This window comes from Takifugu rubripes, chromosome 14, assembly GCF_901000725.2.
Source record: "Takifugu rubripes chromosome 14, fTakRub1.2, whole genome shotgun sequence".
Taxonomy (NCBI): domain Eukaryota; kingdom Metazoa; phylum Chordata; class Actinopteri; order Tetraodontiformes; family Tetraodontidae; genus Takifugu; species Takifugu rubripes.
The window spans coordinates 4210587-4234957 of NC_042298.1; the positions used below are offsets into that span (position 1 = coordinate 4210587).

Genomic DNA, 24371 nt, shown 5'->3' on the forward strand with positions numbered 1-24371 from the left:
AGGGAACGCGCCCCTGCTGCGCAGAAGGACGTCAGTCATTCAAAGGCGCTTCTATGCACCACACATGAAATGGACGAGAGGAGATAAGAGCATCTGAGTGTGAGGAGAAGCTGTGTATTTTGCTGAGCGGAGCTGCTCCCACAGGAGCTCACAGGCAGCATAAGGAGAAGCCCAGCGGACGCAGAGGCGAGCACACACACACACACACACACACACACACACACACACGGAAATGTGTGTATAGAGAGCAGCGAGTCCCAGGATGAAGGGCTACGCTGTTGTAAACACTGCCGACGTATGACATGTGGGTTTACGTCCAGCGGAGATTCCAGAGATTCCAGATGTCTGATGGATCTCAGGCTGATATCTTTAACGTGCAGCTTGGTATGTGCACAAGCGCTACATTCTGGAATAACACAGAATACGTTGGCCCAAAGCTAAACAGAGCTGAACCAGCTGGGCCCTCACAAAACCGTCGTGTAATCCCTTAAGCACCGCCAAACGCGAGCAAGAGGCAAAGTGGTCAACGCATGGTGATACTACAGTGGATTAAGTCCTGCTCCCAGTAACACCGCCCAGTCCAGAGGTGACCAAGAGGAAATGCCACTGACCACTGGGGAACGAGGCCACGCGGGGGAACGGAGGAAAAAACCTGACGCAAAATAGGTGCAACTGACACATCTGGGTTCAATCTCTGCTTCTTGTAAAACCCCCATCGACGCCGATGCTCTACGCTAACGTAGCCCCCCCATCCTAGCCGCCGAAGGTGGTGGTGGGGGGGGGACAGACAGCTTCTGCGAGCGTGCGTGATTGGTGCCGCCGGTGTTACTGTAAACACACTCAAATGCGGCAGAGTGGCGGATGCCGTGACGCGTGTCAGTATCTGACCTGCGGGCGTTTGCCTCGGGGCATCGTTTGTGAAGACGCTGACGCGGCGTCACTGTGATCCCGAGCCACCGAAAAAGGGAAAATCCAAGACATTTCCTCTACACAAACAGCCACAAGAGTAAATGACTGCCACGGCAATCCATTCCAATAGTCATTTCAAGCATAATCAAGAATCAGGACATATTTTAGGCCTTTTACTTAATTTGCGTTTGTATAATTGATTTTCAGCCTTCCCCGGCTGCTGTTCCAAGCTGACGTCTCTATTTAGGTATTTAAAAGCGTATCAGTTTACAGAAAGCACATAATTAACACTCCCAGTCGCCCTTTCGCATGTGTTGACGGTGGTCAGTGACAAGACAAAGTGTCTCTATTAGCACCAAAGTGGATCTGTCCACTTTAACAAACGAGCCTGCCGGCTTCTACTCTATCTCTGCTGAGCTCGGCCGGCTCTAATTGGGCCGGCTGAGGAAGCCAGCCAGTAAATCACGTCGCTGTCATGTATTTAAAAAACGAGGTCGCGTTTCACCAACGCCGATGGCGGCTGCGTAACTGCGTGATAATCTATGGGGGCGACTGTTTCTGTGACAACCAGTGACAGGAGGGCACAGGAAGTGGAGACACGGATAAGCTATAAGATAAGAGACAGAACACTGCTGTGCTTCTCCGGGGAACCGTGCAGGAACCCGCCCGGCGCTGCTGCTGGGATGCTAACAAAGCTCGCCACACTGAGGGGAGGCGCGTTCACGGCCTGATAGGCTGCCTGCCATCACGATGCGGGAACGCTCGCATTCCGCAGAGTATGACATAGTCGGGGTGTTGAACTTCCTCTGAGTACGCCGAGCCAAAGAAGAACTTTCCCGGCCAGGGGTTAGCAGGACTGGAAGGATGACATATTACAGCGACTCCTCAACCGATTCCAATCTGAAATGCCCCAAAGAGAGTAAATTACAGAAAACAATTCATTCAAGTGACCCCCATGCCAGCCAGGAACGAATGGGACCACCCAGGCTGGAAGTTCTCCCTGATATATAGGAGGTGGGGTGGTGGGCCAGTCTTCTTCTCAGTAATTTAATTAGCTTGATAGCTTTTACGAGCGCCGATGGCTCTGAGCACTGTGCGCAGAGGTGAAAAGAAAAACGACGCCCTCACTGTGAACGCAGTAAAACCAGCTCTGCCAGCACAGACAGCGTTGCCGTCTCCACGCGTGTGTTTGCATGCTGTCACACGCTAATGTGTGTGAGTGTTTTATCCATAAAGCTTTACTGGGCTGGGTGATCAGCAACTGTCCCCACGGCTCCCGCGCTGCCTGTGGAGAACAGGCCACGTGTCCCCTTTTTTTAGAGCCCATAAAAGAAGCTCCGCGTGGCATTACGCATGCATCGGTGCAGCCTTTTCTTGTCGGCTTTAAAAGGCAGACGCTGGAGCACGGCGCCATTAACCTGTGTTTTCAAAGAGTAAAGTCCCCAAATTCAATTCCCACGCTCGGTTGCTGTTGCTCACCTCTATTTTGGAGGGCTAATTAAAACATGGTGAACTTGAATAACTTCTCCAACAGCTGACTGGAGAGGCTGGAAGAGCGGCTGTGGCTCCGGTGTTCAAGGACATGAAGGTAGAAATTCAGAAACAAATCCGAAGTTTTGGGTTGGCCACAGAGAAGGAAAGCTACATGCTAACCTCTGGGAGGCTGATGGAAGGTAATGATTGACCCTCACCAGGACAGGCCCAGGATCAGGTCACTGGAACATGAACTCCGACCTCAGTTGTATGTTCATAAATCACCTGATCTGCACTGTTTCTGTCACTGAGCTAGACAGGGATGCGTGTGTGTGTGTGTGTGTGTCTGTGTGTGTCCTTTCTGCATCCACGCTCATGTTATTTGCTTTCATGCTACCAGGCTTCGATTTTGGCGTTCTCGGAGCGGTGGAAACGGATTCATCGGAATGGAAAAGCCCTGAAAACGCTTCTGTTCGAGGCAGCTGTGTTGGGAAAAGAGGCGTGTGGGAGCCTGAAATGCTTCCCAGGAGACTAAACAACTGACATGCAGAGAAATCCAATGTGAGGAATGTGAGGATTGTCTCTTTTACTGGGACCAGACCAGGAATGATGCCCGCAGCCAGACGTTGTCCTTCATCTACAGCATTCTCCTCTTCCTGAGCTAAACAAAAATACAATCTGACTCTTTCTTCAAACTGAGAGCTTCTCGAGGGCTGCTTGAGGAAAGATCTGACATCAGTACAGCTGTGAAGGAATTCGCCCCAACGCCTGCTAATATTCCTCTTTGATCAGCTCCTTTGATTGCGAACCGAGCCCAGTGATTTCCTGATTGCCCTGATGGAAAATGTAGCGTCTGTTGTTACCGTGACGATGTTGCTACTGCTGGAAGACATGTGCTGTCTCTTGTGGTGTGGAAGGAACAGCGGCTCACAGATGTAAATGGCACAAAAAAAAGTTTAAAAAAAAAATCAAAGCGCTAACTGAGTGTGGCTGAAAGCATAGCTGTGCTTAGCTTAGCCGCCGTGCGCTGTGGCATACATCCGGTTTCCCTGCACTTAATGCTCAGTGACAGTGGCGTCTTCTGCTCCGTGCAGAGATGGAGATAATGCATTTTACATTTCAAGCAGTTGCAACAGCAACGCAGGGAAAAAGCTGGGAAGCTGACGGCCTCAGAGCCAAGACCGGAGTGGACGCAGCCGCATTTGTAACGTCCTTACCAAGAAGTTCTCCGTTTAAATGAGCTGTTACTCCACTAACTGCTATTAAAGTGACTCCGAGGGGCCTCCTGGGGTCAGCGAAGACGTGCCGTTCCGTGCACGCTGCTGTCAGTCGTTCATATTGTTCCTGTTCCTGTTTGGTGGCCTCAGAGCAGGACACGGGTCGTCCCTCCCGTTCCGAAGACGCCAAACAGGAGCACAAACACGGCAAAGACAAAAGGCTGAGACAGGACAGCAGCGGCTGTTTTTGTCCCACATCGGTTTCCATCCCGGGCTCATTCTGACCACAGAACCTGAGAGATGAACGCAGACCCGCTGTAAATGCTCCCTTTCTGCACGCTTGCGTAACGTTTAATCCCCCAGCTGCCATCCAAATATTTATTTGCATTCCCGACTTCTTCCCAACGCCACAGCGTGATGTAGGAAGTAGGAAGCGTGGTGGGGAGGAGCGTGCGTGTGCCTCTGAGTGTAATCAGTGTCGTGGATTTGTGCATGGATGCGCTTATTCATCAGATATTTACCAACACCACCCGTGGAAAAACAGCATCCGAATGATGGTTTTGCTGATTGCGATGGAAATCCTCTTATTCTGGGCCGCGCCTCCAGATCAAAGTCCATAAATAATGACTTTCATAGAGTGTGTATACCAGATTTTTTTTTTGACTCGACATCAGGAAAGTAAGGACGTTCAGGAACGGGCGCTAAATGAACAAATCTCCCACAGTTCTCAGCATCTGGTGAGTCCTCATGCTCCTAAAAGCTTTTTTTTTTTTTTTTTAAACCCCTCTCTCGCAAAAATTGGACGATGCGGGAGGCTTCGAGGAACTCGATAAGCCATTTTCCTCCATGACCCACTAAGTGTTACGACAGGCTGCGGTGACATATTTTCACGACCTATGAATGATGCACCGTCGGCGCTGGCGTGCGCGCTGGAACGCGCGCTTTCAAACGGGCTTCCTGTTGGGCGCATTACCGCTCGCGCGGCGTACGCAGACGCTAAAAGCTTTCTACAAGCATGATGGTGCTGTCAGCACAGCTAAGTGTGCCCCCCTCACACTGTGGGGGAGACGGAGGCACGATGGCCCCCGATGTCACACTCAGCTCCCAGTCGCTCCACACATGTCAAACCTAATAGCATCAACGCACACCTGGAAATGCCGCGCATCTCCGCTCACGCAGGCCGCTGCAGGTTCTCGGGGCGAGCGCGGGAGGAGGAGAGCGCTATTACCTGGAAAAGAAGAGCGGGGTCGGGGGGCGAGTCTGGGTGAAACAAAGGAGAGAGCGACGGGAAGCAGGTGGGAAGGATAATGTTCACGACTCTGGGAGCAGAGCTGATGGGAGCGAGGCTGCAGAGGAGGACGGTGGGAGTCCGTCACGATTACAAGGAGGAAACGATTGGAAGCTTTCACCGTGTTCACTATAAAAAAGGCACCGCTTTAGATTAGAGCTGAGCTCTGCTTTAAGGTACATCACATTTATAGCATCCATCCACACAGACAGAGATTCAAGCTGAAAAGGTCATCAGGGCCGTGAGTCTTCATCCTGTAGTAGTTAAATATGAGTTAATGGGCTTTTTCTATAAACAAGTAGTTTATGGATATAAGTCTCTGCTATATATGACGAACTATAGAATCGATTTTTCAAATGTAGCCTCCAATTTCCCAAATGTAGAGGAAAACACACATCACTTAAGATTTCCCAACACATTCAGGAGTCTGCCTTCGCTTTCTAGCCAAGTCCAGGAATGAATAGTTAATTGGAGGGTAAAATTATGAAATGAACAATGATTGTGCAGATTTTGCAGCAATAAAAATGTGTTATTTTAACCATAAAACTAACTCACTGAAGCAGTTCTGGCAAATGTTCATAGAACAAACAACATTACACTAGCGGGATCAGTCGAGTGGCTGTAATGTTCTAAATAAAACATTTTTCAAAAGGTTTTTGTGAGCAAATTGGTTATCTAGCATAAGAGGGTTACCACAGCTCTCATGTTTACCCATGATGTGTAAAAATAACGACAGGGACGGGGATGGGATTGTCCAAAGCTAAGAGCTAATACTGGAGAGCAACATCCAGGCGTTGAATAAACAGTAACCACTGGCACCGTTGAAGATGCTTAACAATACAGCTGCAGCAGAAGAGAGAGCCACTATCCAGAATACTAATTCCTCAGCTGGCCAGGCAGCACAGAGATGCCTGCCATTACACACACCGTTTGTTTCTGCAGCGTCCTTTCTCATACGTTCCTCCGCTGTTCCAGGAACCTTTGCTGCTCAGCTCTCCGTCGGGGAGTTAAAGGATTTGGCCTTTAGCGGCTGTGAGCCTGCTTACCTCTCGCTCTCGGCATGGGGAATCTTTCAGTGACAGTAAGCATCTCCGCGCTGACTCAGCAAACGCGTAGAAAAACACGGAGAACCCGGCTGAGGTCAAACTCGGCGAGGCTGCAGACAACAAAGCAGCACGAGCTAATTATGGAGGTGCATTGATCTGCGGTCAGTCGGATGGCTCTATTAGAGCGCGGGATGGAACAGTCGATAGCAACGCCGCTAACATGAGATTGAAAACTTCCCGGCCGTCACACGGCCTGAAAACGTACATCACATGTGCGTTGGGGCGTGAAGGGCTGCACATGGCCGTCGTTAAGCAGGAGGCAAAACTCCAGAGACGTCCTGGACAGGTCCTCAATCCATCTAGGCGGCACACAAGCAGGGGGCAATAACAGTGGGGGGGCGTGGAGAACACAGAGATGGAAAACAGGACACGGGGGATCATGCAAAGTCCACACAGAAGGGCACCAAACTGAGATCAATAGCACCAGCTGCAGCACCGATGCACCGCTCCGAGAACGCCAAAATCGAAGCCTGGTAGCATGAAAGCAAATAACATGAGCGTGGATGCAGAAAGGACACACACAGACACACACACACACACCCCTACGGTTTGAACTTTCATGATTAGTTATGCACAAACCGCACTTCCTACTCACAAGAGAAGGATTATAAAGTAGCTGCCACCGATGAGCCGAGCTGGAACCTGGTCCAGGGTTGGTCTCCACCCAGATTCGGCGCAGATTGGGGATTTCAAAGTGGAGAAAGTTCAAAGCTATTAACTGGGGACTGTTCAAAAGACCTCACTCAAGTCAGGAGGAACGCAAGCTTCTTATAGAGAACTGTCCTACATTCTGTACGGAACCAGAGAGGGCGGGTGAGGAGCCACCACACAGCAAAGCCGACACCGGGGCGATGAGGCGCTGAGCAGGTGGGTTCAACATCCAAAGAGCAGAAGTTCTGGTAGTGCGAAGCATCAATAATAGAGAAGGGAATTTAGAGCTAAAATAAAAGCGCTGTTCTACGCTGCCAGGAACCCTGTTGCCAGGTTCACCTCGTGACCTAATGAGATGGGTTCTTGTTGCACCTGGAAGATAATGTCTCCAGAAAACACGGCTATCGCCCACGCTGAGGTAACGCGGAGGGAGAGACTGACAAAAACGATACCAAAAACACAAAGTCTTGCTGAAATAAGGCTGTTGTGTTGAGGAGCAGCCAAACGCTTCAGCCTAACGTTGTGACAATCATGGGTTCAAGAGCGAGATCTGCTGAATACAAACCAGATAATGTTCATCATTACTGAAGCAAGGCCGTGTTACCCAAGACAGGAACGTCTGCAGCCGGGACGTTCATTTGGCGTTAATTAAACAATCCTAATTATGGATTCATGCAGAGAGCGCATGCAGCGATCCACGTTGATGCGTCCTAATGACCACAAATTAAAATGTTCTGCTTTAACTTTGATTTCACGCCCTGTGTGATGTTTGCACGTCATTACGGAAAACAAAGGAACCAGCCGTTTCCACGGTTGTGTGTTTTTGTAGGAACAGTGTGTCAGTACAGAGACGACAACTCTGTTATTGATGGGCCTCCTGCCCAAAGACGATTATTTAGCCTGTTGTAAGGTCCTAATGGTGAAACATGTGAAATATGGCAGCTGCCTTTGAATAGCACTACAGCTGTTTGTAGCCGCAAAGCTAATAAAGCGGGCTGCTTGGATGACCTTGCATCAGCGGATCAACCAGAGCCGTAAACACTCGCGCCGACAACTGCGGATGGGGCGGAGGTGATTTGCAGCGGCTGCGAGGATGACAACACTTGACAGGTGATGACAGATGAGCGGTGAAGAGTCAGAGCAGCCCAGGGTTTAGCGTCAGCAGCCACGACGGGGAAAACAACAGCAAAATAAACCCAGCTATCACAGCCTAGAAGATAGAACAGCACTGGCAGGATGGATGTGCTTCAACTTTAGATGTTCTTAAATGTCCAATTTCAGGATTCCCTTTTTTTTTTTAAGCGCAGTTGAGCGAAGCGTTGCACTAAAGCTGCAGCTAACAGGCAGCAGAGCGCGGAGAAAAAAACGATACGGATGGAAACAGGAAGAACCTGCTCGCTCACCTGATGAGTTTGAGAACAAGAGAAACAAAAGAGAGCACCACAGATACAGGTGACGCCATTTAGATGCAGACAAGAGATTTCGTTTCACCGTGACCCTGAAGTGGCGCCTCAATGCTAAGCATGTCAAGCAGTGGAGAAACCTCACCTTATTCCTTATACACTGTTATTCCTTTCATTTTTTAGCTAGAATAGCCTGCCAGCTTTAATTTAAACACAAGTCTGTCATCATTCTGCACTTTTAACGGCAGATGGGTTCAGCAGATGTGGCGGGATCAACCCTGCGATCCACCAGAGGCGCCGCTTCCATCCCCGCATTAATGAATTGCTAGTGTTACTAGTGCGATGTGCAGATGTAGCGAGATGAGCAGGGCTGTCAGGTGACAGAGCGGCTAAGTGACGGGAGCTGACACTTCATTTTCCCGAATTAAGCCTTCATTCATTTGTGCTGTGAGCGATCAGGCGGTCGCGCGACGCGGCAGGTTCAATAAAATGATTAGCCGCTGATGAATCACAAATTAGCACATTTAAAGGTGCCAAAGAAGAAGCCCAAACCACAATTATCCTGTTTCACATTAAATTCAATTCATCTTTATGTATCGTCTGCTACAGACCCCCTACAGGCAACAGTGGCAAGAAAAACTCCTCTCTAACAGGGAGAAATGGGGGGGGGGGGGGAGCTGACAGATCAGTCTATGCTGTAAACTGTCATCACTCTCGGTGGCACCGTGTGTTTTTAGTGTCTTTGCTTGATGAAGAATGAGGGCCGCAGAGGCGTAAAGGTCTGATTTATCTCACTTCATCATGTATTAATTCAGCCTCCAGTTGTGAAAACGCTTTAAAACCAGTCCGCTGACGGGTCGGAGTCAGAGGCGTTACTTCAGGCTGCGGCTCCACTTCCAGGGCAGATGGGTCTGGCTAAACTGGTAATGGAAGGATAAATCTAAGCAGCCCGGGCGGAGTCGGAAACGTGGCCCAGAAAAACCCCCACAGATCATTTCAGGGGCTGACGTTCGGCTTAAGTATCCTATAAATTTTATTTACGCTTGTCGCTGGTATTGTTTCATTAGCATACTACTGTGTCAGAGGACACCCATAAAAGGGGGCTGGAATAAAAAAAGACAGCGCTGCTCTTTGTTGTGCGTCGGCCTGATTCAGCAGCCGAGGACTTTAGGCAGAGCCGCGGGAATGCCAGCTCATCGACTATTATAATGACGACCTTCCTGCGGCTCCCCGCCACACAATCCCGATTGTTTCCCCTCCGTCTTTCTGTTTGTCATCTGACTTTCTGTCCTTCTGGCCGAACAAAGGCCGACGCTACTCGGTGATGCAACTGGCATTTCCGAAAAGTTCACAGTCAACAGAAAGAGGCGGGTTGAAGATCCCAAAGGTCGGAATGGATTAAAAGCTGAGCCGCTAACACGCTGAAACGCATCTTCAAAATGGCGACTTACCTCCGTCAGTCAAACGGCGCAAAGTCGGCGTTTTGCTAGGAAACACTCACCTTGAGTTTGTCGAACCGCTCGGTGAGCGAGGACACCTGGTGCTCCCGGTGGCGCCCCACCAGCTTGCAGAGGGCGCAGATGAGCTGGTCGTCCACCAGGCAGTACATGTTGACCTTCTCGTTCTCGTGCTCCAGGCAGGTCAGGCCTCGGATGTGGGTGTCCGGCACCGGCTCCACCAGGCGGTGGCTGGTGAACGGCTTCTTGTTCGGGTGCGTGGCGCGCAGGCAGCGGTCGCAGTACGACACCTCGCACGTGACGCACGTCTTCACGGCCTCGCGCGGCGGGTCCTGCTCGCAGAACTGGCAGCTGATGCGCGGGTCCATTTTGGCCACCACCGCCGGGCTGTGGTTGGCGTTGGTGTGGTTGATGTGATTGGTGTGGTTGGCGTGCGGGTGGGAGTGGGTGGAAGCGGCCGGGCTGCCGCGGGCGCTGCTTCCACTCGTCCCACTCCCGCCGCCGCCGCCGAGCGTTCCGGCTATTGTGCCGCTAATGGTGGCGGTGTAGGGCCGCTGCGGCTGCAGGCGGCGGCTCTCGGTGGGGGAATTGGGGCCGCTGAGGGAGGCCTTCTGAAAGCGGTCAATAATGTTCTGCAGCGTCACATTGCGCTTCAGGCCCTCCAGCCCGCGGTGATTCAGCGTGATGACGTAGCGACAGGTGGGGCACTGAAAGGCCGAGATGGACTCGAGAGGCTTGCTGGAGGAGCAGTGGGACACCAGGATGCGGTGGGCGCAGTTGAAACACAGGCTGTGGGCGCAGGGCAAGAGCAGCGGGTCTTCAAACAACTCCAGGCAGATCGGGCAGGTCAGCTCAGACTCCAGTGTTTCCATCTTCAGTTGAACCGATCTAAAGATGACATCAAATCCCACAGAAGCCGGCCGATTACCTGCAGGGGGGGAGGAGAGCAATTACAGTCCGGCAGAGGCTTCTAATTAATGAATATCGGAAAAATCAACGGTGCGCAGGTTTGTGCGTTTAACCGGGAGAACTGCCCACAGGGGGGGTTAATGGAGACGCATGGTGACAGCCGACGAGGTGTTGAGGACGGAGGTGGACGGAAGCGAAGGAGGACGGCTCTGGTTTAACAGGCTGAGCGTTTAACAATAATCCTGATTCATGCGATTCCCCCTTTTTTTTCCCCCGTTCACTTTAAAGACCATTTTAAATCAAGCCATGAAAAATGAACAAGGGCACTTTAGCCTTCAAAACGGGATCCAAACTAGACTTTTAGTCCGACGGGTAGAGCTCCTCCTCCTGCTTCTCTGCCATCAGCGCCACCTCCTCTGAGTGGCCTTCCGATGGAAGACAGGAAATCAGTGACAACACCCCGGTAACGGCAACGATTCGGCCTCCGCTCACGTCTCGTCTCCGGCTGCTGGAGGAGAAACGACGCCGAGCTCTGGGAGACGACGCCATCACAGCGGGCGTCCCCACAGAGGCGGCAATTCATTTCCTGAGTCGATCCAGGTGTTGTGATCGCACTGTAGCACATTATGATGCAATCTTCGAAATGTTTAGTCATAAAAAGTTTCCAAGATGGGGAAGTTGACAAAGAAACATAAGCTGAATTTATTGTCCCCGGCTTTATGATGCGCATTAGAGAAGGAAATTGCAACTCTATAAACACACACACACACGCACACACGCACACACGCACACACACACACACACACACACACACACATTTTTTGATGAAAATTTATAATACTCTTTTTTGGTAAACAATATAAGGGTTTCATTATGGGATGCAAGCTAATCCAGGAAGCTTACAAAGCAAAGTTTCCCTCTCGATTCTCTCAAATTTAATTACTTTTAGTGAATAAAGCCAGAAACACGACACAGATCCCTGATTTCTTTTGTTCTTCACAACATCATAGATGTGTAATTAATTACAGGGTGCCTGTGCCAACACCTGCCATAACAGCAGCGCCACAACTCAATCAAAGGGTTAATTTGAATATCATTGAGTCTGTGATCCACATCCCACATCTATGCAACTATCCAAGTTCAGAGTGAGCAGCCAGAGATCAAACGCGCCGCACTGATCATATCGTCGTGCTAAATGAAGCGCACTGTTGTAATTAACACTTAGCTTTAGTGCCACCATCGCCACACTCATTAGGCTTTTGCCCTGTCACTCAGGGGAAACGCTAGCGGCTACGACAGGAGACACTAAAGAAGGGCAGGCAGACATTCACAAACCACACACACACGCACACACACACGCACATGTGCACAGGCAGAGATGCACATTCCCAAAACACAAGCACTTCCTGTCTGGCTGTCTCTCTTCATTTGCTATTGTGCAGAGGTGAAGCATCCCAGAGGAGAACAGCTGGTGCTAAATGTAAAAACACACACTCACACACACCGTGCGCGTTCAGAGCAGCGTTTAGGTTTAGTTTAAGAGATCACATGAGGTAAATGGGAACAGGATTGCCAATGACATCATCTAGTGCCACCAGAAATAGCCCACTTCTACTTGAGCAGTGTTGCTACTTAGACACAGTAATTATTTAGGCACACTCTCTGATGGGTTTTGTCTTTTTCATGTCTGCTGCAACAGAGCAGCACTGTGACTTCACAACATCTGGCTGATATTTCCACAGATGCACTTTTACGCGTCTGCCTAAATCTGATAGATTTGCTCATAATGAATTCCAGCAGTAGAGGAGATGTGACCTTGTTGCTCTTCCCAGATTTAAAAGACGACCTCATGACACTTCCTCTTAATGAAATGGACCATTTAGTAAAAGATCACAGACGCGGTCCCCCGGGTGTAAACGTGTAATGCTCTTTGTTGACGCATGCATCGGTCAGAAAGACAATTAGCCGGGAATAAACAAACCACTCGTAACCAAATTGCTCACTCCAGAACAGTGTCGGGACAGCTGCGGGGCGAAAATGGGACTCTTAATGAGCATTTGATGAAACTGAGATGGAGTCACAATGGTGGAGAAACAAATCACCTCTGCATCGACGACCCTCATCCTCCAGCAGCTAGAGCGGCAGCTTCAGCTCATACGGACGGCTTTTAGCCTTGTAGCATGGATATTTGAGTCAATATTCAGCCAATAGTGGCAACTGGAGCAATGTGACGACTATAAGGAGCTGGAGCGGATCGCCAGATTTTATTGTCATATTGACGGCAGATCTCCCCCATCTCGTCCCTCTCGGTGGAAGCTGTCAATCACAGGCTTATCACGGCGAAGGGAGAGGAGCAGAACATCACAAAGATAAGCTTTAAAGGCGCCAGAGAGCAGGGAGGCGACAACTGCAGCAGGCCGTCAGCCACTTTGTGGTAATCGGGATTTAAATTCCTCATTTAAAAAAAAAGAACGTCTCCAAATGATGCGTAGTTGAGTGTAGAAACGGTGTGCGGATTGCAGGTGGTAGGAATTCAAATCAGTGCTGATATGCAGAATGTGGGAACACCGAGACTATGCACAGCAAACCAAATACGACTTTGGGGTTTTGATGACCGAAAGAAATGACAACACTGCCCCTTAAGCAAAACTGAGCAAATCAGCAGGTTAATTACTGAACAACGGGGTGTTCCAGGGGGGAAATCTTGTGTTGATTTGATTACTTTCCTGTTTTTCCAGCCTTTATCTGAATATAAACAACGCTAAGCTAAGCTAAGGTAAACTGAGCAGATGAGGCATGCGTGCAGAAAACGCTACTTTTAAAAGAACTCTCAAACAGATGTTTATTACAGTATAAAAGACCACATGGAATCATATAAAAGAGGCTCTTTTTTTAAAATAAAGTTCACTTTCCCAGACAAGCAACATGCGCCAAAGTAAAAAGTATGAATAAACAAAACAAAACCTTCCACTTGGCATAAATATTTGCCAGTTTTTGTGCTTTGTCCTGCAATTTATTTCCACAAGGAGTTGCCATTCAGCACATAATGAGGTAAGCAATTAGCATAGCTGATGGAAAAACATGTATACGAGGTGAGAATAGCAGGTCTGTGCTGGAAAGAAACAAGCATTTAACACTTTTCGGGGGGGAACGGTGGATTCCGATGAATGGTGCACACATTAAAATGACTCATGTAAACACCATACAAGAGCGCTGCTGTGTGGACGCTTTCCTGAGCTGGATTAACAAACATCATTTCAGAACGCGCTTCTCAGCCCAACAACCGCAGCCGAGCGTTTCAACCCGGAGAGAAGCGGAACATTGTTTAAAAAGATTCGGGACACTTTTGTGGATGAATCAGCTTGAACAGCTGTTTTTTTCCTGCGACAAATGGGGATAAAATACCCTCAGACGTGCATTCAGACGCACGTCTAAATGCCAGAACCAGAATCTGCCGGGTTTTTGGCTTCAAAGGTTATTTTATGGAGGTCAAAACCTAAAAGGAGCATGAATGGATGCAGTTTCTGATCCCAACCTCATCCATCTTTGGATTCATTAAAACTCCAGTTTCCTTGAGACACCCTTTGTCTTCTCTTGCTCAGCCATTCTTCCTTTCCGTGCTCCTTTCCTCCCTCCTAACTCTCTCCCTCCGTCCGGCAGCCGTTAGTGTGGACTGGTTTCACTAAACATGTAATCTCTATTCATAGAATGTAAACAGTAATGCAGCCAAGCCGGTGTTTCCATCCCAGAGCCAGTGCAGGCCGGCTCAGAGTTAACCCTCAGCTCGCTGCTCGTTTAGAAACAGCTGAACAATCTCTACGATCAGCTGATTGTCCTTCTGAGGGACGCAACTGTCAGGTTTTATCTGCATTTGGATCTGACGCCCTCCAAGGTCATCCTGCCCCCCCCCCCCACAACAGCAGTGGAGGATCCAGAATGATCCCAGTGGTAAATGAGAAGGTCAGAAATGACAGAACTGTGTTGAGTCTGACAATCTGTGGTCTTATTATAATATTAAATTAGATATTATAATTATAAATATTAGAGATCAATCAATCAGCTATGTTCAAGTCAAAGGTTGAAGAATATTTTCTGCATTAAAACAACGCCAAAGTATAAGGTTGGGTGTTTAGAGTCAGGGGTTGGTTAGTTGTCAGGGGTTAGTTAGGGTCAAGGTTGGTGAGGGTCAGGGTTGGTGAGGGTCAGGGGTTAGTTAGGGTCAGGGTTGGTGAGGGTCAGGGGTTGGTTAGGGTCAGGGGTTAGTTAGGGTCAGGGTTGGTGAGGGTCAGGGGTTGGTTAGGGTCAGGGTTGGTGAGGGTCAGGGTTGGTGAGGGTCAGGGGTTAGTTAGGGTCAGGGTTGGTGAGGGTCAGGGGTTGGTGAGGGTCAGGGTTGGTGAGGGTCAGGGGTTAGTTAGGGTCAGGGTTGGTGAGGGTCAGGGTTGGTGAGGGTCAGGGGTTAGTTACGGTCAGGGGTTAGTTAGGGTCAGGGGTTGGGGAGGGTCAGGGGTTAGTTAGGTTCAGGGTTTGGTGAGGGTCAGGGGTTGGTGAGGGTCAGGGGTTAGTTAGGGTCAGGGGTTGGGGAGGGTCAGGGGTTAGTTAGGTTCAGGGTTTGGTGAGGGTCAGGGGTTGGTGAGGGTCAGGGGTTAGTTAGGGTCACCTGCAGGAGTGGGTGAGTGGGAAGGCTGCAGTCTCTAAGGATCTGGGTTCAAGACCAGACCAGGCCTGGGCAGGCAGAGTATCAGGAGTAATCAAACAGTTCCTTTCAAATAAATAAATTACTTGGTAAAGTAGGAGGTTGATATATTAGACCACAACAGAGTTTTTTAAAGAGCAGTTCATTTGATTAAACCCTGGGATAAAATTAGATAAAGAAGGGTTTGGCTTCGGGTTAGTCTAAATAAGTCAACCTACTGAGGGATTTGAGCAAAAACATAAGAAAATAAAATCAATCAAATTTGGCGTGGATGTCGAAGCGCCATTTAGTTCCTTTATCACACAAGAACTCTACACACACTTTCATGGTGTTTTTCAGGGGCCTCTTCCTTATTGGTCCCTCAGGTTCCATTCACAGCTTGTCCTCAGCGATGAGGCTCGTGTCGTACAAACGATGTTCGCTGATGTAAGAAGCTGCAAGTAAAATAAACAATCAATCCCTGCCAAGAAAAGCGAGACTTTCTCCTAATTAGTTTAGCAGATTTGCACACGAAGGCGACTTGAAATGAGATTTTCTCAGGGTCGTGACAGCGACTCTTCCCCTCTGTCCTTCACTCGGAGCTGGGCGCCTGCCAGCACAACCATGTTAATACCGTCAGACGTCCTCCTGTCGGCTCTCCAAGGACCTGCGAGCCTTATCAGACCCCCGCACAGCCGTGCCTCTGCTGCGCCACGCTTCCATTATTTCTGTGCATTTGCTCAGGTGAGAACAAACTGAGGATCAGAGGCAGACAGAACAGCTTATTAGATATTTAGACGGGGCCGAGGACGTGGATGGGGACAGACTGGTGTCAGGGACGTGGTGTGACTGGCGGTATTGAAAGAACTGGAACAAACAAACGGCCATTTTCCTTTTCACACGCTGGTTTTTGAACCGTGCGAGTCGGGGCAGGAGGCTCAGGTTGACTAATGAGGGCCACGTTCAGTCACTTTTTTGGCTCTTCCAGCCCCGACAGGTCTGGCTGTAATCACATTAGCACACACCTCCTGTACATCTATCCAAAAAGGTTTTTCCTTAGCTGAAGCCATTGACTTTTCTGGAGCAAACCACGTAAGCGCCTCGCAAAAAATAAACTTATTTTAAGTGACAACAAACCCAGATTCACCGATTCCTTATTTTGACTATTTCCATGTGATGCTGTGTGTGTGTGTGTGTGTGTACTGTATTGAAGGCATTGAGTTCCTGACTCACTTTTTACAGCTATTTTCCATATATATGCAAATTTGGAATTTCAATCTACGTGTCACATAAACAGCTTTTTCAGCCTCCTAAAGAGGTTCCTCTCGGTAAGAAATTGGATTCTTGGCCTGCGCGCACCTACAGCATCAGGGAAACAATAACCGCCTCGATGATGATTGACGACCGATTCCTTCAAAGTTTTTCCGGCACAAACTGGAGTTGACAGCTTCGACTCCAGGGAGGTTCTGCTCCAAATGAGCGGAACAGCTGATCCGCGAGATAAGAGCCGATTTAGCATTCGAACTTCAAACTGCACTAGCAGAAGGTCCGAGGCGAGCTGCTGTGATGCTACAGATGCTGCACGACGTTGTGCGCATGCTGTTTCTTAAACTGGCTGGCAGCTGAGGTTCAGTCCCCCCCCCCACCCCCCCCGAGAAAAACACATTTATTATTTTTGCATATGTCTGATATAAATGATAGTCAGAGAAAAGGAGCTTCTTTCTGTTTCCCCCCCTTTTCTCTGGCGTTGCATGGAAAGGCTGATAGCCGTGAAATGCCGAAATGGAACGGACAATCCTGAAACCCAGCGCAGATGTTCTGTTCGGATGCCGCCCGTCCTCAGCAGACAAAGGCTCACTGCGTGTTGTGGCGCCGTGTATGACTGGATGTGCGAAAGTTGCTGAATTAAACCGAACAGGCAGGATAAACGAGGGCAGCTGGACCGAAAAAGCAACATTAAACCAAGCTTCCCTCCTCCAAATATGGGATTTACTATGCATAAATACATCTACACTTGCCACCAAACAATACATCTAAGAGGGCCAATTAGCTTCTCAGCTGCTGTGATTAGCAAAGCAGGAGGTGGTCGCCTTTTTATTCGTCGAGGTCGGTGGTGTAGAAAACAGACAAACTAAGAGATGTGAAGAAAATAGATCAAAAATAGATCACAGCTGGAGTAAGAAACAAAAAAGGGCGATCAAGTGGAGAGAGGTGGGAAACCATGTCAGCCGGTGTGACCCCAGGGAGGGGGTTCCTGTCCTCTATCTCATCCTCTCACTCCCACAGAGTCAGGGTCTTCTATTTATACAGCGCAGTAATGTTCGGCATTTCCTTCCGGGGGGGAACCTGATCCATTGTTTCTCCGAGCTGCTGTGTCACTGGCTCAGATTCAACCGTCAGCAGCACCGACCTTTTCATGGCCTCCTCTCCATCGTCACATGTTCCTGGGTTCTAATCTCGGAGCTCTGGTCAGCCCTTACAGAGCTGCAGTTTCAGGTGAATATTAGAGGAACAGAGTGATACTGCTTCAAACCTCTCCAACAACTCTACAGGGCTACGTTCAAATTCACAACGGGGTCCACGGTGACGTCATTTAGCTCTGGGTTGCTAACTTGCTAGCTCGCTAGTGACTATCGGGTGATGTGTGAGGTCGTAGGTCACCAGGAAATGGCCCAATACTAACTACTAAAATGTGCACGTCAACGTAAAGAAGGTAACTTCAGCTTTATGCACTGATGAAAAGACATGATATTATAAACCATCAATTACAGCCTAATTAACCTCAGTGGAACCTGACTAAAGAACAAATTCTGCGCTTCTAATATAATAAAATAACAATAATTGGGACTGTAAAAATTAGAGCATAAATCCAGATTAATTAATTTGCATGATCATTTCATTAATATTCTTTAATGCGATTAACTCGTGCGCAGGGCGCACACGGCTCCTGTCACTGGAGAGGACCGGTGCCCCAACAAGGACCCAAACTCAGCCAAGACAGACAGCAACACAGTGCCCCTCGAAAGCCACTTGCACGCTCGGCGGGGGGATTTTCACCAAAGCAGCAAACATTTGTCAAAGATGATTTGATATCTGGACACCAAATATGAACTAAAACCCATGTGTATCCATCACAGCCCTCAATACATCAATCAAATCTACATGTCACATCTGCGGTGAGGGAATCGGTGCTTTCGGCCTCGCACACTGTAAATCACAAGCTTTCAAATTGAGGAAACAAGAGCCTGTATTTACACCTTAAACCCTGCAACCGAAGCCAACACAAATCAATAGGTTGTTACTGCAACAATAGCTGGCCGGCACGGCCGACATTTTAAAAATAGCCGCTCCCCGAAGGCCCAGAGAGGAGAATAATTGCAGAGGTTAACAATGCCCACTGATATATCAATAGTGAACAGCCCGGAGGACCAGGTACCAAAAAGGTTCTTAGTCATAATCCTGTCAGGTTGGATGAAATTTACCAGTCACACACACACACACACATTCTCCCACCTGCTGGATGTTCAGCAGAGCATCCTACGCAGCACAACGGCGTTTCTTGGAGCCCAACATCAGAGGAGCAGATGCTTTTACGGGTGAGTATCACTTCAGAAAGCCTGGTGGGTGGGTGAGGGGTTCATGATAAATGTGTGCGCGCACATGAGTAAACTGAGGTATCGGCCAGGTTTTATTTCTTTTTCCTCCGTCCCGGCGACATTTTGTCTTTGCCCTCTGCTCCGCGTGGCTATTAGCTCTCCTCAGAACACCTTTGAAGCTCAAACATCGCCTTTCAAGCCTCCTTCGGTTTACACCTACCCTCGCTATCGGCCCTCTCCTTATTTTATCAGCTCTGCCTCCCTCCTCCAGTGTTCAATCCCGACTTGTTTTCAGCACGACTGCCTCCCAGCCTGATAAAGCGGGCCTCGCGGCACCGATAAAATAGAACATCTTAGTAACGAGTTCCTGCAGTAGAAACACGAAAATGGGCTTTTTTCAATCAAACGGCTACTTTATTTTACTGTCATAAGCGGCTTTTATGGTTAGTTGTTCCAAACCGTCTGGGGTGAACCCAACACCCCGGAGCCACGCCAGCAGGGGTTCCCTTCCTACACGGCCCCCTGCTGCTCCTCCCAGAGAGAGAGGGCGTGAGGGGAGTTCAGGCCAGCTCTGCAGCTCCTGGGGTGGGCAGTGTGACAGCTCAACTGGGCCTGGTCCCAAACCACTGGTGCCAGTAGGTGAGATCATGGGAAACATGTATACAAGCAGCCGGCTGTCAACCGCCGTTAGCATCGGCTGCTTCTTTATCTTGCTAATGTTGTCCTTGTAAACGGATGATTCCAGGTCTTTGTTCCGGAGTAACAGATACATCTGTTCTATTGATGTGTGTGATATTTCATCCATTGCAGACACACACGAGTGTGTGTGCTTGACACTCATTAACATCAAACAAGAAGGTGACCAGCAGATCATGTAGGAAAACACTCTCTTCTTTGTGTGTTTTCCTTCACTAGTTTCCAACACTTGAACCCAATTTGTTGAACTACAAATCATCGCTGGGGACCTTCTTGTTTTTCCATTCTACCTACACCATCATCCTCAGCTACAAAGAAGCATTTTCCTGTCAGGTGAGCCCTAATTGGACCGACGTCCGCGCTGGGTCCGCCTGGACTCCCACATGCCATCAAAGACGCCGTCTCCTCTGTTCTTGAATTGCAGGAGTCCCTCTAATCACATCCCACAATAATGCTTTTCATTCCCAATGTCACCTCCATGGCACTAATTATAACCTGGCCCATAAAATTAAAGTTCCACTGTAAATCTGAGCCTGCCAGGTGCTGATATTAGAGAGGGTTTTGACAGGATGTGTCTGCATCCTGGAACGTTTCACCTGCCTCCACACTTTCCACTTAACAGAACCACTGTGCGTTCTGTTCCACGCTGTGCCTCCTGGTCAAGATTACCTTTTGGAAATGGAGCCGGTACAGCTGAGAAAAGCGTGACGACAAATTTTAATCCATAATTCAGGGCTCCCGAAACGTTCCCTTTTTTTTTTTTAACTTCGAATCTCTTTTTAAATGCTGTTATATAAACCAAAGAATAACGAACACAGACACTCATTTACTGGCACCATGACCAACCGGTACAGACGTTTTTAAACTTTGATCAAACAAGGAAGACTTTCAAGACCCTTTCTGCCACTTAAAAATTGGTTGGACTTTAAATTAGGACTTATGTCACCTCTGAAAAATGGATAGAAAAAAGTCCTTCTCGGAGTCCAGGTCTGCCAACTGGGCTAAGCTATAAGCCGCCGAAAACTCGCCCTTATTTTAATATCTTCAAAGACTCATGTGGACTTCATGAAGGTGAGGAACACAATATAATTTATGAGTCGAGTAGAAGTGAACACAGCTAAAATGTCAAATCTCACCAACACAGCGTCATTTTAACAGCTTTAACAACACAACACGCCGTCAGAAACTGGACGAAAAACAAAACAAAAGTCGCTTACATGCTTCGGTCCTTTTTTCAGATTTCATTAAGAGTATATAGAAAGTGATGGGAGACCCAAATCCCTGCCGTTTTTAAAATATCAAGTCTTCTTGAACTTGGTGACGCCTACTGAAAGCAGACTACGTCACTTCCGATTTCGACGAGTTGATTTTCACACGCGCAGATGTCAAAGAACAAAATCACTTGGATTAATGGGTCTAAATGTGCAGAGAGGCCGAAGCAATGGGGAGAAATCTAGGTGGGCTAATCCAATACCCCATTATAGTCTTTACATGGTCACTCGAGTAATCTCTTAACTCCAGAAATTGGATAAAATTTGATTTTATGGCCGTTTAAATGGACCTGCTGATGCACCCGGTGCATCAGTGGACATCTAATGATTAAAAATGGAAAGAACCGTGCAGGCCGGGCCTCTATATTCTCCATCTAGAGCATTAAAACTTAAACTACATGCCTCTCTCTTCACACACCCACCCAGTCTGGCGTCATATACGCTCACATCCACTTTCGCTTCATCCACTGGGGGTCTTTTATTTGAACTTTCCACACAAGACACCAAAAGAACGGCTCAATGACGGGCCGAGACAGAACAGCAACCGGAGGACTCAGCTGAATGAGGAACAGAGACGTGAACCGCGAGACGTGAAGGCAGTTAACAGGAACATGGCATCACTGTCCGTGAGTGCAGGACTGAAAGAAGAACGTAGACGAGAGCGAACTGGAGTCATCGGTCCGATGAGCCGTGTTGTGCAATGGAACGAAGCTCAACCCACCGCTTGGTAAACCACAGAGCACTTAAGAGAGAGACTCTGCCCTCTGTGTCTGCTTCACACACACACACACACACATCCACACACACCCACACTGGAAATATGATTTGAGAATTTGCAAAGCTGCTGCTGGTTTGAAAATGGCTACACAGGCACCTGCGAGGCAGCGATCTACTAAACCAGGACATTTATCTCCTAACAGGAGCGGTGACCTTCCCTGTTAATGCTGATCAACGTGTCAGAGGCATTTAAAGCAGCCCAACTACGAGCAACATTCCTGCCTACTGTCAGCTGAGCTCAGCAGGATCAGGATGCGGGAATTTGGTCTTTGGCATCCAGCAGGCTGAATTATTTGCTGTGACTCTTCACGACTCACCCACATTCCATCATTCCTCTGCCACTTAGGGAAATCTCATTTTTGAATTCGGCCATTAAATGAGACTCAACATTTTAGCCGTCAGTGATACAATCGCATTGCTCAACACGTCAACAGGCATATTTCCAAACCCGGAAAGATGAAAACAGATTTACACGGTTCAAACTGTACAACAGAAGGGTTGGTACTGTTCAGGGCAGAGGATTTTAGAAAACCTCCACATTTCCAGGTCAGGACCCGTAAAAACATTTAAAGTGCTGAATTACCGTGTTTGCCTGGTGGAAAACAGGAAAGATTCCCTGGATCATTAGTAAAAACACATGCATGAGGGGACAGAACTGGGTCCACAGCCGTTTCATAGCGGAGAGACAACTAAACTAGATCAAATATTCTGCTGCACTGAGATGATGGTGAATTATTTATGTAATTATCAACTATCAAATTGGCGGCCAACTCTCCCCGCCACCCCATCAGTTGGTGTCTCTTTTACCCACACACCGTTTTTAAGACCTGACAACAGCAGTCTGAACAAAACCCACCAAGTTTAAGCAACACACGGACCGTGACTGTAACGCTGGTTCCCCTTTCCAAATGTCTCCCCGGGTTCCTTCGCCTCACGCCGCGTCAACCCTGAAGCGCGCACACACGGACCGGACACCTCGGAGCGGGTCTCAGACACCTACCAGCTTTACGCGCCGAACCCTCTTTTTTCCTGTCATCTTGAAGGTCGGCCGAAATGAACTTGGAAAGAAGCGCGGGAGTAAAGGCGGAGTGGCTGAAGCGAGCCGGGAGAGCGCGCAGTCCGATCCGCACGGCGCAGGGGCAACGCTGCGCTGCGCCGCTGCTGCTGTCAGGAGGGAGGACCAGACAAGTTTGAGGGAGAGAGAGAGAGAGAGAGACGCGCACACACACACGCACACACACAGGAAAGCGGCTCCTCCCACCCCCGGACAAAACTAAAGCGACAGGAGCTCCGGCGGGTTCAGTTTGGTGCGCCAACCAGGTTCATCAGGGTTACCTGACGTCACATGACACACTGACATTATGGCTAAATATGGTACTTAAGCCTGGGGGTAGGGGTGATGGCGTGTGTGGGGGGGGGGGGGTTGTAGGGTCAAATATGGGGGTTCACATCTGGGAGACAGAGGGAGTGTGAGCACGTCTGGGTGGCAGGAGTCAACATGCAGCTTCGTTTCATTTTTATGTCCTGAACAATAATGATGCAACTGTTGGTAATGATGCGTCACCTCTCCAGTGTGCTGCTTCGCTCTTTGGCATTAATATGTGAAATAGTGCCCAAAAGGTAGAAAATATCCAAGAAATAAACCGACTAAATGAAGGTCAATTAACAGACTTAATATTTCTGAATAGCTTTCTTATGAGGGTGTCTGCAGGGAAAAGACATCACGCAGGCTCAAAATGATGAGAGAAGAGGGAGTTACTCTGACAAAATGTGTTTTTCTTTTTGCTTGATGATTGCAAATTAAATTCTATTGTTGAATCTATAAAGGTAAAGCCCAAGCGGACCACAGAGCTACAGCTTCCTGCACAACTTTCGAAATTTTGCACCTTTTAATATCAAACTTTTTAAGTTGTTGTTATGCTTCTTTTCTAGAATCCATATTTTATTGAGTCTCTTTTTTTCTCCAATAAACCAACTTTGATTTAAAAAACACTTTTATGGAAGAAATCTGCCAGGATTCAGTTGTGTTGCAAAGCTGTGAAAATTCCCTTTTTTTTTTTACCAGGCACAGATCCCTCGGCCTGTTGCTTATGGGTAAATATTACCAGGTGAGGTGTGAGCTGCAGGTGTGAGACCACAAACAGCTTCTCTGAGCTCATTGTCTCTGTGTGTTTAGCTCTAAAAGCTATTTTCTGGTCTTTTGAAATCGGACTGTGAGCTGCAAACATGCAGGATCGATCAAGACGAGATGGTAGAAATAAGGTCATCTTGCATATTTGGTGGAACCAGCAACAGCGTGAGTTATGTAGTCTTATCGATTTGGATGCACAATATTTAACCGTCAGGTGAATTATAGTGAGTAAATCTCTTCCATTTTTGTCTATATTCACTGTAAAATGGCTTTCACTGATTTATTACGAAGCTGCAGAGAGTGAAATAGCATTTGGCTACATGCTATGATGTTCACTTTCCCTTCCAGAGTGGTGAATACAACATCAGTGATAGTCTTATTGATTACTGGCCAGCAGGAGAAGAGAATTATGGGTTGCTGGCGCGGGCTTTAAAAGTTCTTTAAGCATCCCTGCCTCTCGGGGAGTTTGGAGTTTGAAAGTCAGAAAGAGCACAAACAATTATTTCCACAGTTACCAGACGCCAGTGCAGACGCCCGGCTACGGCACTGCTGCCACGTGGACCCACAGACCAAAGCTAACACGCTGCTGAAGGAAACTGAATCGTAGCATTTCATCAATAAATGAAAGCTCGCAAACTGTGCACGAAGTCGACTCTAATTTGCGGCTTCGCTAACACGACACACGTCTCGCCGCATGCATGTATTCAGCGCCCACTTGTGATTGCGACGCAGCGCTTGAGCTGTCGCTGCACGCCGCTCACCTGGAAGCCAAGCTGCCTTTTACTGCTGCTGCCTGAGCTGTTTTCATGTTGGGG

The 24371-nt window shown here is 48.4% G+C and overlaps 1 protein-coding gene across 3 annotated transcripts in view; it reads right to left on the minus strand.

Annotated features, from left to right (window-relative positions):
* The window catches only part of mid2 (midline 2), a 77504-nt gene that overhangs the window by 30319 nt on the left and 22814 nt on the right, over nt 1-24371 (minus strand). The window contains exons 1-2 of one of the 3 annotated variants that reach the window (XM_029846853.1): nt 22426-22609; nt 9549-10432 (exon numbers count right to left, since the gene is read on the minus strand). In XM_029846853.1, the coding sequence (XP_029702713.1) occupies nt 9549-10376 (828 nt within the window). In that variant the 5' untranslated portion in view covers nt 10377-10432; nt 22426-22609. Of the gene's footprint in view, nt 1-9548; nt 10433-22425; nt 22610-24371 lie in introns of those variants that run through there. The other 2 variants (XM_029846855.1, XM_029846854.1) reach the window with 2 other exon arrangements.